The sequence below is a fragment of the Epinephelus lanceolatus genome, chromosome 16 (genome assembly GCF_041903045.1).
Source record: "Epinephelus lanceolatus isolate andai-2023 chromosome 16, ASM4190304v1, whole genome shotgun sequence".
NCBI lineage: Eukaryota > Metazoa > Chordata > Actinopteri > Perciformes > Serranidae > Epinephelus > Epinephelus lanceolatus.
The window spans coordinates 25,786,698-25,805,628 of record NC_135749.1 but is presented as its reverse complement, the minus strand read 5'-3'; the positions used below and the strand labels follow the sequence as shown (position 1 = coordinate 25,805,628).

Genomic DNA, 18,931 nt, shown 5'->3' with positions numbered 1-18,931 from the left:
TTTGAGGCGCGGCAGCAGCTGTGCGCTCCGGCTTGCCCGCAGCAAAGTGATGATAACACGCCAAACAAGGTACAATGAGAGAGCGTTGAGTTTTACATTTCGCCTGCTCCCTCACGAGTGATGCCCAAATCTGTGGAGTAGCATTATGGCTGTCGAAGGTAAGACGCTTCACCCCGTGATGTCCACGATGCCACTTCCGTTTCTGTGCTCGTTTTAAACATAATTGTTGGAGTTGTCGTGATGATCGGAGCTGTATGGTGTGCATGCATGGCTCAACCCAGACACAGTCGGGTCACCTGTGAAAGCCTGTGATTGGGTGATGTTGCAGCCTCTGCTCTCTCTGCATTACGTAGCCCTGGTCATCTTCTGTTATTATTACACTGTGCATGATGTATGTGCAATAGTGCATGATCACACACCATAAAGACTCGTGTTAACGCGCAGCCTCTTTCTGTATTTATATTGTGAGTGTGCGTGTGCGCCTGGTCGTTGGAGACTGGTTAACAGGTCTGCGACCGAGGAGAGGAGCGTCCACTTCTTTTGCATAATCATCCCCGGCGTGCCGTGCGCTCTGTGTTCTCTGGAGGACACCGGAGCTCCGCACAGCTGAGATCAACACCTCTTTCCTGGGTATTTGTTTCTTAGATAATATTCACCGGGCTTTTTTTCCCTGTGTTGTGGCGCAACAGAGCGCTCAGCACTCCGGCTGAGGCTGCTCATCTGGCAGCAGGTGGTGAGACATGTGGACAGGGGAAGTCACCCGCTTCTCCCCGTGATTGTCAGTGAACAGATCAGTGCTATAAGGTGCTCGCTCCGGACATTAGAGGTGAGGAAAGTGACTCGGGATGCTCGGCCAGTCTCCTCACCTTATCGGGGGCATCTTGTGGATCCAGAATCCAATGAGAGGTATGTTGGAGGGGGAGATGGAGGGAGGGGGTGTCACATGCATGCAGCTGGACTAGCTCTCCCTCTTCAAAGGCTTTTCCAGTTCAGTCCACTGTGTGTCTACCAGTGCAGGTATGATTGGTATGAGACACTCCTGCATACCTAACCTAGATCAGGTTATTCATCTCTGACAGCCATTACAGGGCATTTTATACACGTTGTCCACACGTTGTGCTGTTTGACCTGAACCTGTCTCTCCTGTTCCTCTATTGACATGTATAGCAATGGGCTGTATGCTGTCATGCTGTGTTTGCTGATCAATATTTATATGTGCTGGCACTGATGCAGAGTGCTGCTGATGCTCTGCTGCGTGACTTCATGTTTTCCCATGTTGAGGACCCAAAAGAAGATGCGTGTTGCTGCTTAACTCTTACTGCTTAACTCCTGTTTTGCCAAATGCAGTGTGAGGGTATCTTTCTCTACTTGTGAACCATAGGTGCAGATTTCAGGGGGGTGCAGGGGACATCTCCCTCTCACTATTTAGAACTTGTGAATTTGTCCCCACACAATTAGAGGTTTGATTTTCTGCCCGATTGGGCCCAACCTGGCGGGTTCGGGCCAGGCCAGGCCAGGCTGTAATATTTCTCAGTATTTCTTTTTATGAAACTGGCAGTTCTTGTGCTTAAATGGCAGCAGTTGCATTGGATTGAATCAAGACGGTAAGAGAGAGAAAGAGGAGGGGTCATGACAGAGAGAAAGGCAGAGTGATGATGGAATAATGGAGCAATATAGTGGAGATCCAGGGGATAGAGAGAGAGAGCGTGCATGGGAGAGGGGCTGCAAGGTGACTTGGTTGGCAGTGTTTGCTTCTAGCTCCCCAGTAACTGCGCAGATGTGCATAACATGCAGCGGAGAGCAGTGGTCATCATCTGTGCGCCACATCACCATGGCACCAAGGGGCGCAGCCCACTCTGCCAAACCTGTTGTGCACAAGATGCAGAGCTGATGGCAGACTATTGAAATAACAGAAGGAATAAGAGGAGGAAAAGTTGTGCAAGGAAACACATCAGCCCTTGTAAAAAATGTTAGAAAATATATATTTTTTTACAGTTGAAATTTGGGTTTTGAGTTGGGCTTGGGTCCAAAACTGCTGCCATGGTCGGGGCTGTGCAGGTTCATGTAGGGTCAGGACTGATTTTTTTGGGCCCCAATCAAAGCTCTACCCCAAATGGAAACATGGAAGTGGCAGGGGACTTTTATTTTGATGAAATTAAGGATATTTCCACCATAAGTTGATTCTGAAAAGGCAAAAAATTGATGCATAAAAGTTCACCAGAATGCAGGAAATTAAGTGTTTGGCACTCAAAATTTCCTAGGGGAGGACCTCAAACCCTTGCAAATTTTGAAACAAAACCTAATATTTTACCTAATGACTACCTGAAAGCCAAGAGCTCCCCTTGAGGCCTCTTGCCCCCACTCTAACAACAATTTCTCTATTTGTGCCTTTTTAAGATTGAGAAATGTCTCGTACAAGTTGCACCCCTCTTGCTCTGATGTTGCAGCTTCTTTGTGGTGTTGACAGCTGACCTACAGGTGTAAAAGATATTGCCATCCGTCTCAAAGCTTTTTAATGTGTCTTTAATGATATACGATGAGCACAAGAGCAGCAGTTATGACACTGCCATCCTTCCAGCAGCATATCCCTCTGTATAGTTTCAGTCATGCATCTCTTGAGATTCGTCTTTCAAAGCAGAGAAGAGGAAGGTGGGCGCTAAGGCTGCCTGCAGATGCACACTTTGTTCCAGAGCTGAATGGTTTATCCGTTATCCAGTTTTATCCATTCCTTCATACCTTTCTCATCTTTTTGTCATCTGGGCTAACACAGATGAATAAAATCCGTGGGTTAGCATTTTAATAGTATCTCTTTGTTTGATGTGATAGTTATGGAGAAACACCCTCTCCAAAACCGTGGAATTCCGAAATTATGACACGACTGTATCATTTTCATCTAACAATTTCACAGATGGTGTAATACACAAAAGCTTTTTTTTTAACAGCAGAATACAGTTTTTGAAAGCTTTAACTTCTGTTTCTTTTGTCATTGCTGCAGAAATGCAAAGTGTGAAATACAGCATCAATACAATTTGTGACTTGAGCAGCTCAAGGAGCTCTGGGACAACTCAGTGCGTTCAATCATGATTCACTGACTTGTGTCACTGAGAGAGATGAATTATAAGTCATGTCTCTATCCCCTGAAGCCGCTGTCGTTGGATCAGATTTTGCCAGAGCGGCCGAAACATCCTATACAGCCGCATGCTGTGGCTGAAATACAACACTTTGAAATGCTTTCTCCTTGAAGACCATGATGATGATGCTCCTCCTCAAAGGGAAAGTCAGATAGGAGTCAGTGGTGGAAAATTACAAAGTACATTTACTTTAAAGTACTTTACTCGTTTCTAGTTTCTGCCACTTTAATCTTCTACGGCACTATATATCAGATTACTTTCCAGATTTAGATTTCACTACAAAAATGCAATGCCCTTATAGAATACACTACATTAACATGTTTGTGGCTTGTGACCAGTCTTGTCATGTTTCAGGTCTCTAAAACTTGTTTTCCTGTCTAAACTTCTCAGATGGTTTCAGCTAAATAGCTATTTGAGGCCCAAAAAGGTAAAATTATCAATTTTCACACACAGAAATAAGTGAAAGAAAAGAATCAGTCCAAAAAATCTGTCTAGAATTGTGTTGCCAAACTTTTTTTTCTCTAATTCTCTGCGTCATACTAATCATCTTAGGATAATGTTGTGATTATAATACATAATGTTATGTCTAAAGATACTTGGTACCTCTTTTGATACCTCGGCAATAAGTAAAAAAAACTCTGAGATACTCAAAATAATTTTTCAGTAACAACCTGGACACAGTGTTGGTACAGAACAAGTCACTGAACACATACCAACACAGTTTTGAGGGCCATTTTTTCCCCCTGACTGTTATCTCCTCAAGGCGATCATGCATTTGGTTGTGTGTGTGCATGTATGCGTTTGTCCACAGCTAGTCTAGCAAACTACTGAACCAATCAGCCTAATATTTCATGTGCATATTTGTGACTGTATGCTCAGTGATCTCTTCTGAAAAACCTGTTGTATTGACTGTTAAACTGTCATCGACTGCTGACTCCCCACTCCTCTTAACTGGCTGGTAGTGGCCACAAGTTTTCCAGAAATCAGGCTCAGCTAAAAACAACAAGCCTTACTGTCAGTTGCAGGACACATTTTGACCTTCACTGTAGTTTAGAAACTGACATCTGTAGAAAGGTTTTGTCTCATTTTAAACCAGAGCAGCTGCAGACTGATTCCATAACACATATGTTATGTTCCACTAAAGTAAGGCAGGTTGGAGCATTGTGTCCGCCTGATTTAGCACAGCAGGGGTACTCTGTCTGCTGGAATTAAAGAATTGTCCAGCGTGTCCATGATCAGCTTGGGGGGCACACGGCCGCCTGCCAGAGATCTGCTCTCTATTGAGTGCACTTTTCTAGTTTCATCTGTGCAGACTTGGTTTGAAAATCTGATTGTAGATATTTTTTCTTCTTCAGTACTCTTGATACTATTGAATGTATAATTAAAGGAAATATTAGTATTTTAAACAATAAAATGATATCAAAAAGAAGTATTTAAGTATCAATACTTTTGACAACCTTACCTCATGACCCCTCAGATTTATTTTGTGACCCTTTGTGAACCATTAGGTCAGCTGCTAATTGTTTTGTACTATGTTAAGTAGGGTTTCAAATGAAGGACTTTTACTTGTAATGGAGTATTTTTACTTTGTTATATTGATACTTTTACCTGAGTAAACGATCTGAATACTTCTGTCAACTTCTTAACCATCATCTAAATGTATGATTTAGATTTTGTTCTGAAATTGTGTAGTTCATTGAAAGGAAATTAATGAGTGATTATTTGGACTGTTGAATCTTATCATCAGTAAAATCACATTATTTGGTTCCAGCTTCTCAAATGCAAAGATTAATTAGTGGTTATCATTATAAATTGAGTCCCCGGGGGGTCTATGACTAATTCTAGACCAAAAAATGCAAATGATCAGTTGATTAATCAGAAAAGACACAAGTGAAAGTAACCTGCAGTAAGTGTGTCAAGTATAATCTTATTGCTGTTGTGTTTCTATCCTCGTTCCCCTCAGATGACACTCACTGATTGGTTTACATAGTGCATTCTGATCTGCATTTCTAAATTTGCCACAGTTAGCATAAAAAGTCCTGTTTCTGTTTTTAGTTTGGCTCTAATTAAAACGGGTGTTGTTTATTCCTCTGCGGTAAAAGCAAAGCTCTCCCTGTGGATCAGACAAAGCTCCCCGCAGCATCATCACTTTTAATTTAAGATGTGACGTTTGAGAGAAATCACAACAACTCTGCAGTGTCACTGTTTTCTGTTCCAGTGCTCCACCAACCCCTCTAAGACACAAGAATATAGGTCAACTATTTAATAATTTATAACACATGAGAAGACAATAAGCTCTTTGAGAAACTAGCACTTTGGAGAGTGCCTCCCGCCATTTCAGCGTTACTTTGAAAGGCACTTCCACTTAGCTTCTTTTGGCAAATTGAGTCTGTGCAAGAAAACACAAAACTCTGCTCAAACATCTGCAAAGCTCCGTACTGATAACACTTAAAGGTGGCAAGAAGTTCAATTTACTTTCTAAAGAAGGAGACAGAGGTTTAATCAGGCTCTACATACTGTAGTGTGAAAATTTATATTAGCTGCTTTTAGTTAAAACTCTACAACATAATCTGTATATTGCTTCTTTGTGCAAGCATCTTTTTTTGCAAGCATCCATTCTTTTTAAAGTCTCATCTGGAAAGGAAATGCTTGAGGAGTATGTGTCAGAAAATGTGTTGCTCTCTCTGACACATTTCTTGTACCTGCAAGAGGTGTAAGACAAGAGTCTTGGGAATTGTTACATCATGTTGGACAGTAAATCTGATGCCGTGTTTGAGATGGATTACATCATCTGTTAGTGAAGCTGCGTGGCTTGATCCGGCCTTACACATTCGTGTGTCACATGCAGTTGTACTTGTGTTTTGAGAACTAATCTCATAGAAATACAGACTCGTATTGCTTTTAACTGTCGTAATTAGGCAGCGGTAGCACTCCATTGGCTTGATAGAGGCTCCTGGTGACGAAGCTGTAGATCATCCCGCCTCAAGTCCTCAGTGTGGATCATAGTCTCAAGTACTGTTGCCTCCTAACAGCTGATATGGACAAAGTCACGACATAATATCTGATATCATATTTAGTCCTAACCACAATGACTATGGGGCAGGTGTGTGAAAAGCTGGTTGTCATGGGATACTGTTTCATAAGCTGCGTTTCCACCAACACTTTCTGTATTGTACCCTCAGAACTGGTACGTAACCTGTATGGGCATGTACCTAAACCCTAGATCTGTTAAGCATTTTCACCCCAGATGATAATTTATAATGTAGGTGGCATTGTTATCGAACAGTTAAGCTGCGTCACTGCTCCGTCCAGCTCTTGGTGTATTACCTCTTTACAGGGAAGGAATGTCTGCACCCTGTTGACCGTCCGAACATGGTTGTGCAACACTTTAACAACAGCAATGAACAGGCTGGAGTGTTCAGAGTCTTTCTTAATGGGATATGGGTTTGTGCATTGAATCTTTGTAGAGCCAGAGTGGCAATTCTCTCTTGACCAATCAACGGACTGCAGTGTTTCTCGCTTCACCTTTTAGTATCAGGTTAGTGTGCAAGGTACCTCAACACAGTATGGAATACAATATTTCTTTTGGTACAATCCTCAACATTTGACAATGTAAACACAAAAATAAGTTCCAGTTGGTAACGAACTGAAGTGCTTGGCGGAAGCAGTAAAAATGAGGCTGTAGTGTGTCTCTAGAAAGGCAGTTGTTCACAGACATAGCTGTGTAAAAAAAAAAAAAAAAAAAACAGCTGTAGAGAGAGAAGTTTAAACCCTGACTCCTTCCTCACCTCTGCACAGCCGGTAAATCACTGTGTGAAGTAGATGTGAATGTCAGATTGATTGATTGATTCTCTCAGAAAGAAACAGAAATGGTCGAACAGTGGTTGGCACGGCAGGGGGACCGACATAGAAACGCAGTGTAGTCAAGCAAGTTGAACCTTGCTTCTTATTATTTTTATTAAGGTAAGTAGGTGTCAACCCAGGTTGTCAAATACCAATACTTTGTCAAGCCCCTTGGCTTCTTATGCCAATGCACAGGACACCCTTTAGTGTATATGTAGCCCCTTTTACACAGCAGCAACCCTTTTAAGCAGCTATAGGGCTGCTAGGAAGTCTCTTGCCACCTTTGCATTGTCACACAGATTTGAACAACCATGGGATCATGCCACTCCATTGTGTGATTATAGACTGCATCCTGGCATCGCAGAATCAAAACAGGCGTGACAGGTGCAACATGTAACACAACAGTATCGGCCTCTAGTGTGACATGTAACACGGCAGCGCTTTATAAACAATAACAATGGCATAACAATCATTTACGGTCGCTGTTACTTGGCAGTTGATGTCATCCTCTGCTCAGAGGGTAAGGACCTCACTGATGATGGACCTCACTGTTTGTGACAGTTTGTGACATTTTCAGCCGCTGTTCTTCTTCGATGAGTTAGCTGCTAGCTGCTAACAGCTGCTTTTTAATTCTCTCGCTGTGGGTCACACACATAACACGTCATCAAAAGGTCACGTTCCCATCCTGCTGGCTGTCCCTATACAGACATTGTTTCGGCGCTGTTACTACCTCTGTTCCAGGCTCAGAGGCGAGACAACTCTGTTCCCCATTCTGCGATTGTACCTCCTATACAGAACAGCAAGACGGCATAACTGCGCAACAATGACTAGGTAGTATAAAGGTGTGACGCACAGCTGAAACACACTGTAACATGGTTAATGTCATGAAATGGTCGCAGTAAGGTTTAGAAACTAAATGATTCTTTTAGGTGGAAATAAGTCAGTTTGTCGTGCTATGTGACGTAAAATCAGCACTGGAGTGACGTCAGTTAAAACGGTGACTTTTGGTTTCACATGGGATGTAGGAATGTAAGTTACGTAACGTTTCATTTAAACAACATTGAGTTGGTTTCATACGGGACACAAACTGTGGTCTCCTGGATGAAAGTCCAGTTGGATCCACCTCAACTCCCTCCCACCCTACGCAGACTTTTTCACTTTAAATACTACTTCAGTTGCTCTCAGCTTTATATACTGCTGTGGATGGGTTTACATTGGAGTTCGTTGAAAGCCCAGTGCGCCTCATGAATACGCTCAAGGTGCCTTTGGCATCGATATCACATGCCAAGAAGCGCGACAAAGTGTTAGTATTTCACGACCTGGGAATGAGAATGGGCTGTAAGTGTTGTCTTTTCCTGGTTTTAGATGCAGCATTACATTAAAGTGATGTAATTTTCTGAACTTACAAGACTGTTCCAGCTGTTATCTATTGCTATTATCTGCCTTTACCCACTTAGTCATAGTATCCACATTACTGATGATTATATATCAAAAATGTCATTGTGTCAATATTTCAATCATCAATAGTCAACCCTACAGTATCATAGTATCATGGCAATATTTAGGTATTCAAAAATATTGTTATATTTCTTATATCCCCCCCCCCAGCCCTATTCACAGCACAGTCCAAAGTCCTCTGGGATTGCACTTGGTGGGGCAATCAAATAAGCACACACTGCAGGTAGATTACCTTGTAGAATGAATATGTTAATTCTACTGTTTACTTTGAAAACATCAGGATAGAGGAGCAAATTATTCCCGCTGTGATAACTCTCCAGAGTTGCCTCAAAGGAGTACAATTATTTTTTTATCCTCTTATCGGCACCTGTGGCAACATACCCAAGCTCACACAGCCCCACTTTTATAACACGGTGCTATTTGAGGTAATCCTTTTTGGATTTATTGGACAGTTGACAGCTCAGAGAGAAATGGGACACAAGGGGAAAGAGAGAGAGGTATGACATGCAGGGAAGGTGGTTGTATGGTATGCGTCTTAACCACACGGTCAACAGCCCGTAGTGTTATTCACTCTGAATAAATGCTTATGTCATTACTATGTCATAATAGGCTGGCTATAATAAGGCTACGTGACCTTAGGGTAATAATAAAGAACTAGGTTTCTTGTCAACATGTGACAGAAGCTATGCATGTAGATACACACAGATGTGGAAAAGAGCCAAGAACCAGACCCCATGTCCAGCCACAGTGTTTACCCCTGTGGCAGAGGTTGTTCATTTTACTCCTCCTCTCTTGCCTCTGTATGTCAAGCCTCCTTGATATGTCCTGCCCTGCTCAGCCTGCTTGTTCACCCATTCAGAAAACTCATTTCAAATCCATCCCCGGGATCTAACCCAAGAATAGAATTAGTCGAAAAAACATGTTTATTGGATTGGATTACATCTTAGTCAGGCTAATCAGGAGTTGCTATGGTGAGGGAGCGTCTGCCTGACCTTACTCAGCAGGAATGGGATTAAGATGACAGAAGATGTGGCAAATGTCACAGGAGAGCAGTGTTGTGTAATCTTCCCTTGGGTGGACCTACAGCCATCTTTGATGCACCATGCTAAAGTGCTGCTGCGTGGAATTTAGAATGAGAGCTAAGCAGAAAATAAAAATAGAAAATAAGGATAGAAAAAATAGTTGCAGTGGGCACAGAGTTGTCCTGTCGCAATGTCAGCATGCCCATTTAGGTCTCTCATCAACGGACTTACAGAGATTTACATCTCCTGCCTTGTACCTGGAGACAATCTGTCTTTCAAATGTCAGGGGTTTACTCCTTACAATACTGTCAGATCTGTCTCAGGCCTGACATGACGGCCCCCTTGTTTTCAAGCTCACACTCAGTTTAACCAGAATTTAATTTAGAAGTAAGCCGGTGGCTTAAAGAGACAGTTTACCCCCAAATCAAATATAACATATTTTTCCTCTTTCCTGACTTTTGTGCTGTTTATCGGTCTAGATTGTTTTGTGTAAGTAGTTGAGTGTTTTAAGATAAGATATCAGCCATAGTGATGTCTGCCTTCTCTCCAAATCAATGGAAGTAAATGACACTCATTTGTGGTGTGCAAAGCGCCAAAAGCTACATTTGAAAAATTCAACAGCAGTGTCTTTTTCAAGAAATGATAACCCAGTTACTTAAGATAATCCACAGACATTGTTGTGAGCAGTTTCATGTAGGAAATATTTTCTTTCTATCAAACTACATCAGCCAATCAAATCACCACGCAGAAGAAGGCGTGCATCCACTGCTAGCTCACCTATCACCACTGAGCTAGCTAATGTACAGCTCACCTGAGGAGGACGCCATTAATGTTTACACCTCACGCTGTCATGAGCATGAGCCCCTCGTGCACAAGTAGATGTAGGCTTCCTTTTGCATGTTGATACATTTGGCGGATGTAGTTAATAGAAAGAAAATAGTTCCTACATGAAACTGCTCACAACAAGGTCTGTAGATTATCTTGAGTATCCGCATCATGATTTCTGGAAAGAGACTTTTCTGTTGTGTTTTTTGAACATATTTTTGGCACTTTGAGCACCACAAGTCGAGTGCCATCTAGTTCCATTGTATTGGAGAGAAGGCAGACATCACTACGGCCGATATCTTCAACACTCGGCAACTCACACCAAAACAATCTATAGACGAATAAATAGCACTACAGGTAAGGTATAATATAATTGTCTTTCAGAGAGTTAAATGAGAAAATACTAATCTCATGTCTATCTGTTGAATTTGAAGCTACAGCTAGCAGCGAGTTAGCTGATATGACATGCAGCATGCAGAGGCACATGGGCTGGAATCGAACCCATGGCCACTGCAGCAAGGATATTGCTTTTGGGCATGGGATGCCAGCTCTACTCGCTGAGCTACTGGGCACCCCAAAATGTGTTGTTTTGACACTTAAATCTTTGAACGGATTAAACAAACCAGATGTAACGTGATAGATTTGGACAGTACTTGGGGTGGCCATTAGCGCTCACCCGGTAGAGCGGGAGCCCTGTGTACAAAGGCCATTTCCCTGCTGCAGCAGCTGCAGGTTCGATTCCAACTCTGGCCCTGCTGCATGTCATCCCCTCTCTCTTTCCCTTTTAATGTTACAGCTTTCCTATGTAATACAGGCACAAAGCCAAAAAAAGTTTCGGACAGAGCCAGGCTAGCTGTTTCCTGGTTTCTCGTCTTTATGCTAAGCTAAGCTAACTGGCTACTGGCTTAGCTTTACTTTGTCATACTTCCTATCTAATGCTCTTCAGTGGAGTACAATAGTAGGGCTGATACGCTACCATAACTTACAGAGAGGCTTGTCCAAGTAAGTTTGGTGTACTTGTTCTAGAAAATCTCATGTGGTTTCAAGCAGAACTGCATTCTTAAGATTAAAAAAATGGTACCTTACATAACCACAGCCCAGAATACTGATACAGCCCAGTGGAGAAGATTAAATTCAATTTTGAAGCGCTGGTGTTGCGAATCAGAGTTATTTTCATATTCATGTCACACCTGAAGGTTTCTTCCTCACTGTGTTGAAGTGTCACCTGTATTCTTGGGATACTTTGTGCTACAGCTCAATCAACTCGAATTGTAAGCCATTTTTGCACTTGACACACTTGCACAAACTGAGGCTGATTCACAATGATCAAAGAAGGAAAAGGTGTAGATTCTTCCACATTTAGATCTGATGAATATGCAGATGAGTGAAGGCAAAGGGGTTTGTGTTGTCTTTGTTTTATGCAAATCCTCTGCAGCATCCAACCTCTATTTAGGACTGTTTTTTTTTTAATGCACTGCAATATTAACCTGGCTGACAGCATGGGTCCTTGTCTGTGTCACCAAACAGGGCAGAACAAAATCTTCTGTACACAGTATCTTTATCGACCTTCATTGACGTACGAGCACAAGGCAAATTGAACTCAGGGGAAGAGACGAATATTGCCGAATGTTCCAGTCATTCATCGATCACTTTACCATTGTAAAGTACTTCCAGCCTTTTGTGCGCCTCTTCTCCCCCTCACAAACGACGACCTTTGTGCTTTTTGTGAAATATTCTGCATGATTTGGCACCCTGCTGTGTTGAGTGCAGACACTTGGCGGTGTGTCAGCTCCGGTCCCTGATGACCATGAGGTTCTCTGGGCTCTGTTCTTGCTGACTGATTGAAGCTACAGATCTGAGGCAGTTTGTGTGTCACTGAGTGGGCACAGATGGAGGGAGTCAGTGTCAGGTGAAGACTGTCATTTTGTGGCATGCTGTAGCAGAGCTGCAGAGTTGAATCTTTTGACAGCTTTTAAAGTGGAACACGTACAGTATCTAGTTTTAGACAACAGTAATGCTTATACAAGGGATGCCAATGGTTAACCAGTAATCAGTTAACCGCCAAGAATGCTTTTAATCGGTTACACTTGTTAGACTATGGATTAATTTTGCTATGCTTCACTGTACTGCACTGCGCACCATCCAGGGATGGGAGCTAGCTAGCAGTGCCACTCATTCGGCTAATGTTACGGCAAGTAAAGCTGTCCTGACCCAACAGCTTTACAGTGAAAACATTGGACCCACTCTCCAGGCCACCAATAGTCAACCCTACTATATCATTGCAATATCGATATTGAGTTATTTGCTCATAAATATTGTGATATTTGATTTTCCCAATATTGCACTGCCCTAAATAAAAGGCAAGACATTTACAGGACAAAACCTTTTATTCTCACCACCTCTAAAATTCTCATAACCTTTACAGTTCGGTGCTGAAGCTAATGGAGCGCTAGACTAAAAGGAAAGGCCTCTTGTATTTCACATCATTTTGCTTTTTTCCCCCTTAAAACTTAAGCGGTAGGTACTGGTTAATGGCTGTCGAGCTGAAACTGACATCCCTAGTTTATAGGTTGGCTCCATGTTGTATGAGGATGTGCAGCTGTGAAGTAAGGCCATCCAAATAGGACATTTTCTGGCAATTTTACTCGAAGCAGCTCTTTGTCAAGTTGTGATGCAACAATCCGATATGAAGTGTCTGTGTACAAGCATCAGGGCTGTTCATGGTCTGAAACCAGCTGGATAGCAGACTGAAATCACATTTAAGTGCTGACCAAAAACGGTTATTTGTAATTGCTCTTTTTCATGTGTTTGGAAGGGTGGTGGCAGCGAAGCAAATTACAGTGCTACTAATTTAATCAGGCACTTGAAGAGAAACAATGGGAAGGGGTACAATGAGCTCCGAGCAGATGGAATCTGCAGGAAAGAAGCAAAACATTAGGCGAATGTTTAGTTTTTCTATTAAGTACCAAAATGCCAGATTTGTGCTGGAACATCAAAGCAAAACTGTGGCCAAATTCATAACTCGAGGTGGGTGCAGTAATCACAAAAGTGTCTTCAGGTTATTTCTCTATTTTATATTATCTGTGATACTGAGGAACTTGGCTCAAATGCATGACTTAGAGGTAGAAAGTTTACTGTGTTGATGGTCAAAACAAAAGCAAGGTTTAACAGCAGACAGGGAGCCAGAGCAAAAAGGGCAAAGGCAGTCTGGCAAAAAGTCCACAAAGACTGGCGAAAGGTCATAACAAGTCACGCAGACAGGAACAAGACGGCTGGACTTCTAAAGCTGAGCAGCAAGAGACGATGTGGCAGGTAAATAAGGGCTGAATCCTAATTTCTGGACTGCACCTCTCTTGCTGACTTGCTGACTTAATGAGCAATATGGATGTGACAATATGCCATGTTTATGAAGATACATGCTTCTTTTTTAAAAATGTGTAACTTTATCAATGCAGCAATGTTTTCATAGGGCACATACAGATAATCCATTACTGGATTATATAGGTTTTAGTTGTAATCTCCCAAGTTAAACAGACAAAAATTGCTTTTCATCTTTGATGTGAATATAGGCCTAATATAAGCAGTGTTTTACAGCTCATGTAAAGTGAAATTTCTCTTGATTGACACCAACTGCGGGACTGCTCATAACTCCCAAGCCGCGATAGTAGAAAAATGTCCCAATGGTCAGAAAGCCCCTTTGTATTTGTACAGCCCATTATTTTCTAGCACAGTCTTCCAAACAGAAGCACATGGCTAATTATTATGCAGTGACATCATCAGACCTTCCCACTGTGGTGAGGGCATGACCCGCCCCACTCACTCTGAGTGGCTTGTCCTTGTTGCCTTCGTTGGTTGGGTTGGTTAACTTTAGAGATAAGGAGTGATTGGTTGAGGCCTTAAAACGTCTGTTGAAATCATTCGGCATGATAATTTAGCCATGTGCATCTGTTTGGGAGAATGAATACTGGATAGAATTATCCATGGATGACATCTTTCTGTGGGCTGACACATAAGTTAGTGTCACCCTGGTGCCCTCGTTTAAAAGCCTACAGGATTTTTCCATTGGATTTTGGATTATTGCAGAAAATAAGATCTGTGGCAAACAAACAATTATGATACTTACATGTTTTGTTCAGCAAGATAATCTTCACAAATGAAGCCTAATGCAACTGCATTTTTTAAGACACAAAGAAGCTTCAAAATTCACAAGTGGGTTAGAGACTATATGTCATAGAACAAAACGTCAAAGTCTCTTAAGCTTGTGTTAACCACAGACCTTATTTCAGGCTTGTTACCAAAAACCCATTCAAAAAAACATTGACATGGAGACAGGGGAGTCCTAAAATGCTAACTCATTTCCAGATTTTAGGAGTCATTCCTGGAGCACCCCATTGGGGCTGCATAATTATTAGCCACTGCAACAATGGCATGGCACCACCAATTGTCCATATCAGTACTGTATTATTCAGACTATTATTCCTTCTAAAGAATATGCCACAGTGATATATGATATTGTTTTATCCTCCCACAATTTTCATATAGGGACATAGAGGAACACAGACATTTATTTTCAACTAGATTTGTGGCATGCTCTTTCAAAATCACTAACATGTTGCAATATGTCAACATGTCGGTGAAGATTCTCAGTCATCCAGGTCATGGTAATAGTAAGTGCTATATCATAAGCAACTGGACTTGCTTGGGTTTCTTGAAGACGTTTTGCCTCTCATCCAAGAAGCTTCTTCAATATGTCAACATCTTGATTTTTTGGTCATTTTGGGGTTCTTGGCTTTTAGACAATCAATACAGTTTTGAAGCTTGGAAACGCATGATGACACGTTAGCAGCAAACACTTGTCAGCCACACTCTGGTCCTGGTCTTGGCTTTCAGAATACTAAAACCTCTAGTTGTGAGTGCCTTAGCATCGTGTATCAAAACATAATGTTAAATGTTTATACTTTTCTCAGTATGGACATGCTACACATTGTTAGCTCGGTTAGATTCTCCACAATTCAGTCGCTCAGTTCAATTTACAGACACCATGAGCACCAAAGTATAATTCTTTTAGATTTACCGGCTTGGTGAACAAGAAAGACGAAAAAAAAAGTGGTGACTTGCTACTTTGGAAGATGTCCATTCCTTGATTAGTTATACTCCCTCAGTCAGTAAGGGTCCATTGATCAAGAGAAACTAGATGTATTTTAATTTAAAAAATAATCCAGGTTTTGAATATTGTCACGTGAACTTTATTGCTTATTTTATGTTAACTGCATTCATCAAACAGACCGCAGTTCTTCTAATATAAACAATATTTTCTCATCTTCCAGCACCATTTTGTTGTTGTCTTCGCAATGTTGCGGACTACAAAATAAAAGGCCCCCAAGCTTTTCTGTGTATTTTCACCCCTGGACAGCTCCTGGAGTACGTCATGCGCTCCCAGTTTGGAAGGCTAATAGGCTCTGTCATGTATCTTTGCAGCCACCTTCCGTACTGCAAACTTTAAAGACCCTTTTCTCAAATCCATGGCTCAGTGATTATGTAATGTGATGTATTTTGCTTAATATTTGGAGTACAAAAAGTATTATGATCACATTAGAAAGCTCAGCATCTCCTCCCTCCAACAGTATATGAGGTTCAAAATGTGTTTCTGGGTCAATGTGACTTCAAATGAAAGAGCAAGTCACATTTTAGCTGTGCTTTCATGCTGATACTGCATTTTTTATTTTTGTCTCGCAGTGCTGACACTGAGATACTTTGGTCTGGTCGTATTTATTGATGCTACGCTGTTTAAATTATACATCTGACATCTAAGCGAGCTTTTAAGAACGTGCAATTGTAAAAAAATAAGTCTATATTTGTTGTAGTTCAGGCTGGTAATGGAAGCTTGGCAGCAGGTTCAAAAGCCATAAATATACTGTCCCAGAGAAATCCTAAACTTTCCACTTCATCTGCGATAGTTCCTGTTGTGGTCACCAAATAGAGGAAGTTTGTGTCTATTATCAAATATTTATAGATGTTACTCAACTCTAAATAGAGACAGTCTATTTTAGTCATCCTTTTACTGTCTGCCTTTGAAGCAGAGCATGTTAAAAGCTTTATGCCTGGGATACATGCTCCACAGTGAACAGCAGATATATTTAGCTCATATGTGTTTGTGCTGTAAAGTGGGTCATTTCACTCTGTCGTCTTCTTTCTGGCTCCATCTCACTGACTCATTTTTGTCTGTCTTCTTCTTACTTTCTATCCCTCCCTACAACTTTTCCTTTTCATCCTCTCTCACTTCATCTCTCGCCTTTTTCTGTACCTTTTTTTTCATCCTGCTTCCTCGCTCTCTGCAGCTGAGAAATGTTCAAAGCCGAGCACATCTGCGCCTGCTTGACACAGGACCAACCAATCATAGCCGATCGAGCCCCGGGGTTGGAGAGGGCAGTCTGTGAAGTTTGAGCACAGTTAACTTTTGATAGGATGTCAGGGTGAATTAAGAGCCCCACAGAGAGTCTAGCTGGCTGGATAACTTGTTACATGACTTCACTTTGATACTTAGCCATGCAGTCAATCCTCTTTGTCTCAGCAGCAGACATATGAGCAGATAAGCTCACCTAATGAGCACATAGGAAGACAAACTGAGTGTACAACAGTGTCAAAATGCTGCTTTATAAAGGTCATAATAAACACTGGTGCTTGTATGTATCATTGTGTTTTACTCATTCTATAACTGTGCAGGTTTTTCCTCAGTCTCTATTCTCAGTCAGTTCAGATGAGTGAGATTCTTCTGTAGGCTTTGTATGCATTAATGAATGCACTAAAGCCAGTAAGCCTAAAAGGATCTTGACATGAATTCATGCAGATGTCATGTCTTGTTAGTAATGCCTCATTACATGTATATTACCAGGCAACGATTATGTAACAGTGAATTTAACCCTTGTTGCACCAACCTGCTAAGCTTGCAACCAAGACAAAGCTAAAGGCCTAGACGCACGTAACCGATATCAAAGAACTAGCGGCGAAGGCCGACTGTTGCATGTGTCATGGCCAAAAAGTTGCATTTAAACACATTGTGAAGACTACAGCAGACAGCCAACTAGCATGTACATTCTGCACTTGTGTGAGAGGAAATAACTCCATAGCAGCAGGCAGTGGTAGTCTGTATTCATTATTAAAAAAGGGAAACCGGAAGACTGGACGGATTCAAGAAGCTAGTTAGCCAGTTCAATCATTGACAACGCAACCTGATGTTGAAGGAACAAATGATATTTACCGTGTGCAACCATACTAAACACAAACCACTACAACCTGCTTCTGCTAAAGAGCTAAAAAAAAATCTTCTTCTCATGCACTGTGCCGAACTGCCAATCAGAGTGATTTCACTAACTGATTGGCTCGGCCGGGCTCATTCTGCATGCTGAATCGCCGAAAACAGATGAGTAGTGCTAACGGCATGTGGGCTGCACCACAAAAACAAGTGTGAGAGAAGCTTACCGATGGCCCAACATTGACCGTCAGCTGACTGTCGGCTTGGTGTTGTCAGTTAAAGGCATACTATTTTCCTAACAATACAACATAAAAACAGTAATCCTCAATCATCTTTTATGAGCCACTAGAAGTGTGTCTGCAGAGACTCTGCCCTCTGTGTGGTAGGGAAGTTTATGGGCTGCAGTCTTTTAGCAGTGGTGTCTAGCTCCCAACCAATAACAGCACACAGGTAAGGTTTGGGACTTTATATATATATATATATATATATATATATATATATATAAAAAGGGTATGTCAAGACTATAAGCAGCGTGCATCCAAAAGGAAGCTACAAAAATCATGCACGCAGCATTGGAAAAAATGCAAATGTAGTGAGGCATCAAGCAGACAAAGCTCGTAATAAAATTGGCTTTCACTTTCACTGGCCGGCACTGAAGGAGATGATGGGGACAAAGAGCAATACATAGCAAGCCCGTTTTCTGTTGGACACGTTAGTGCCGCCAGTTATTTCTTGGGTTGCTCAAGTATCGGCTTTTCCATTATTGCTAATGTAATGTTCCTACAATAGTAGCAGGGAGGAGGGGCCAAGTTTAAATGATGTGTCTACAAACATCAACAGACAATTTCTGCCTTGTATACCTTTAAATAATAACACAGGAAATTAAACTGGCATTTCAGTCGGGACTGTGAACTTCTAGCCCACTAATGAAGCGTTAAATGTCAACACATTTATTCAAATTTCTGCTTTAAAGTGCGGCGATGGCAGGGTGCGTTCACTGCTGTGTTCAGTGAGTCTTACCTGAGATCACCTGTGCCTCTTAAATAAAACTGCATCTCATGAATTTTAAAGCTACAAACTGCAGGTCTATTAGGGACTCACGGATCAGTCAGGGTAACAGACTGATGCCCTACTTTTTGCAGTGTTTGAAACAGAGATGCCAAAACCTTGTGAGGCCTGAAGTGGAATACCTTGTTGGCTTACATAACCATGTGCTCTCATTCCTCTGAAAGCAGCAACGCCCATTCTGTGAGACACTTAAAATCAGCTCTAAGTGAAGACTGCTGCAACATGTTGAAAGGCTCATACAACATAGAAGCACTTTAATGTTACACAGCCTTTCTCTCTGAGCTCAACATACCATTAACTTGTTTAATTCTGCCTTTTGTGTCTGCAGCTCC

The 18,931-nt window shown here is 41.7% G+C and overlaps 1 protein-coding gene across 3 annotated transcripts in view; it reads left to right on the top strand.

Moving 5' to 3' along the window:
* The first annotated feature begins 1 nt into the window (after position 1).
* The window catches only part of samd12 (sterile alpha motif domain containing 12), a 171,898-nt gene continuing 152,968 nt past the window's right edge, over positions 2–18,931 (top strand). The window contains exon 1 of one of the 3 annotated variants that reach the window (XM_033637230.2): positions 2–158. In XM_033637230.2, the coding sequence (XP_033493121.1) occupies positions 146–158 (13 nt within the window). In that variant the 5' untranslated portion in view covers positions 2–145. Of the gene's footprint in view, positions 159–402; positions 907–18,931 lie in introns of those variants that run through there. The other 2 variants (XM_033637227.2, XM_033637229.2) reach the window with 2 other exon arrangements.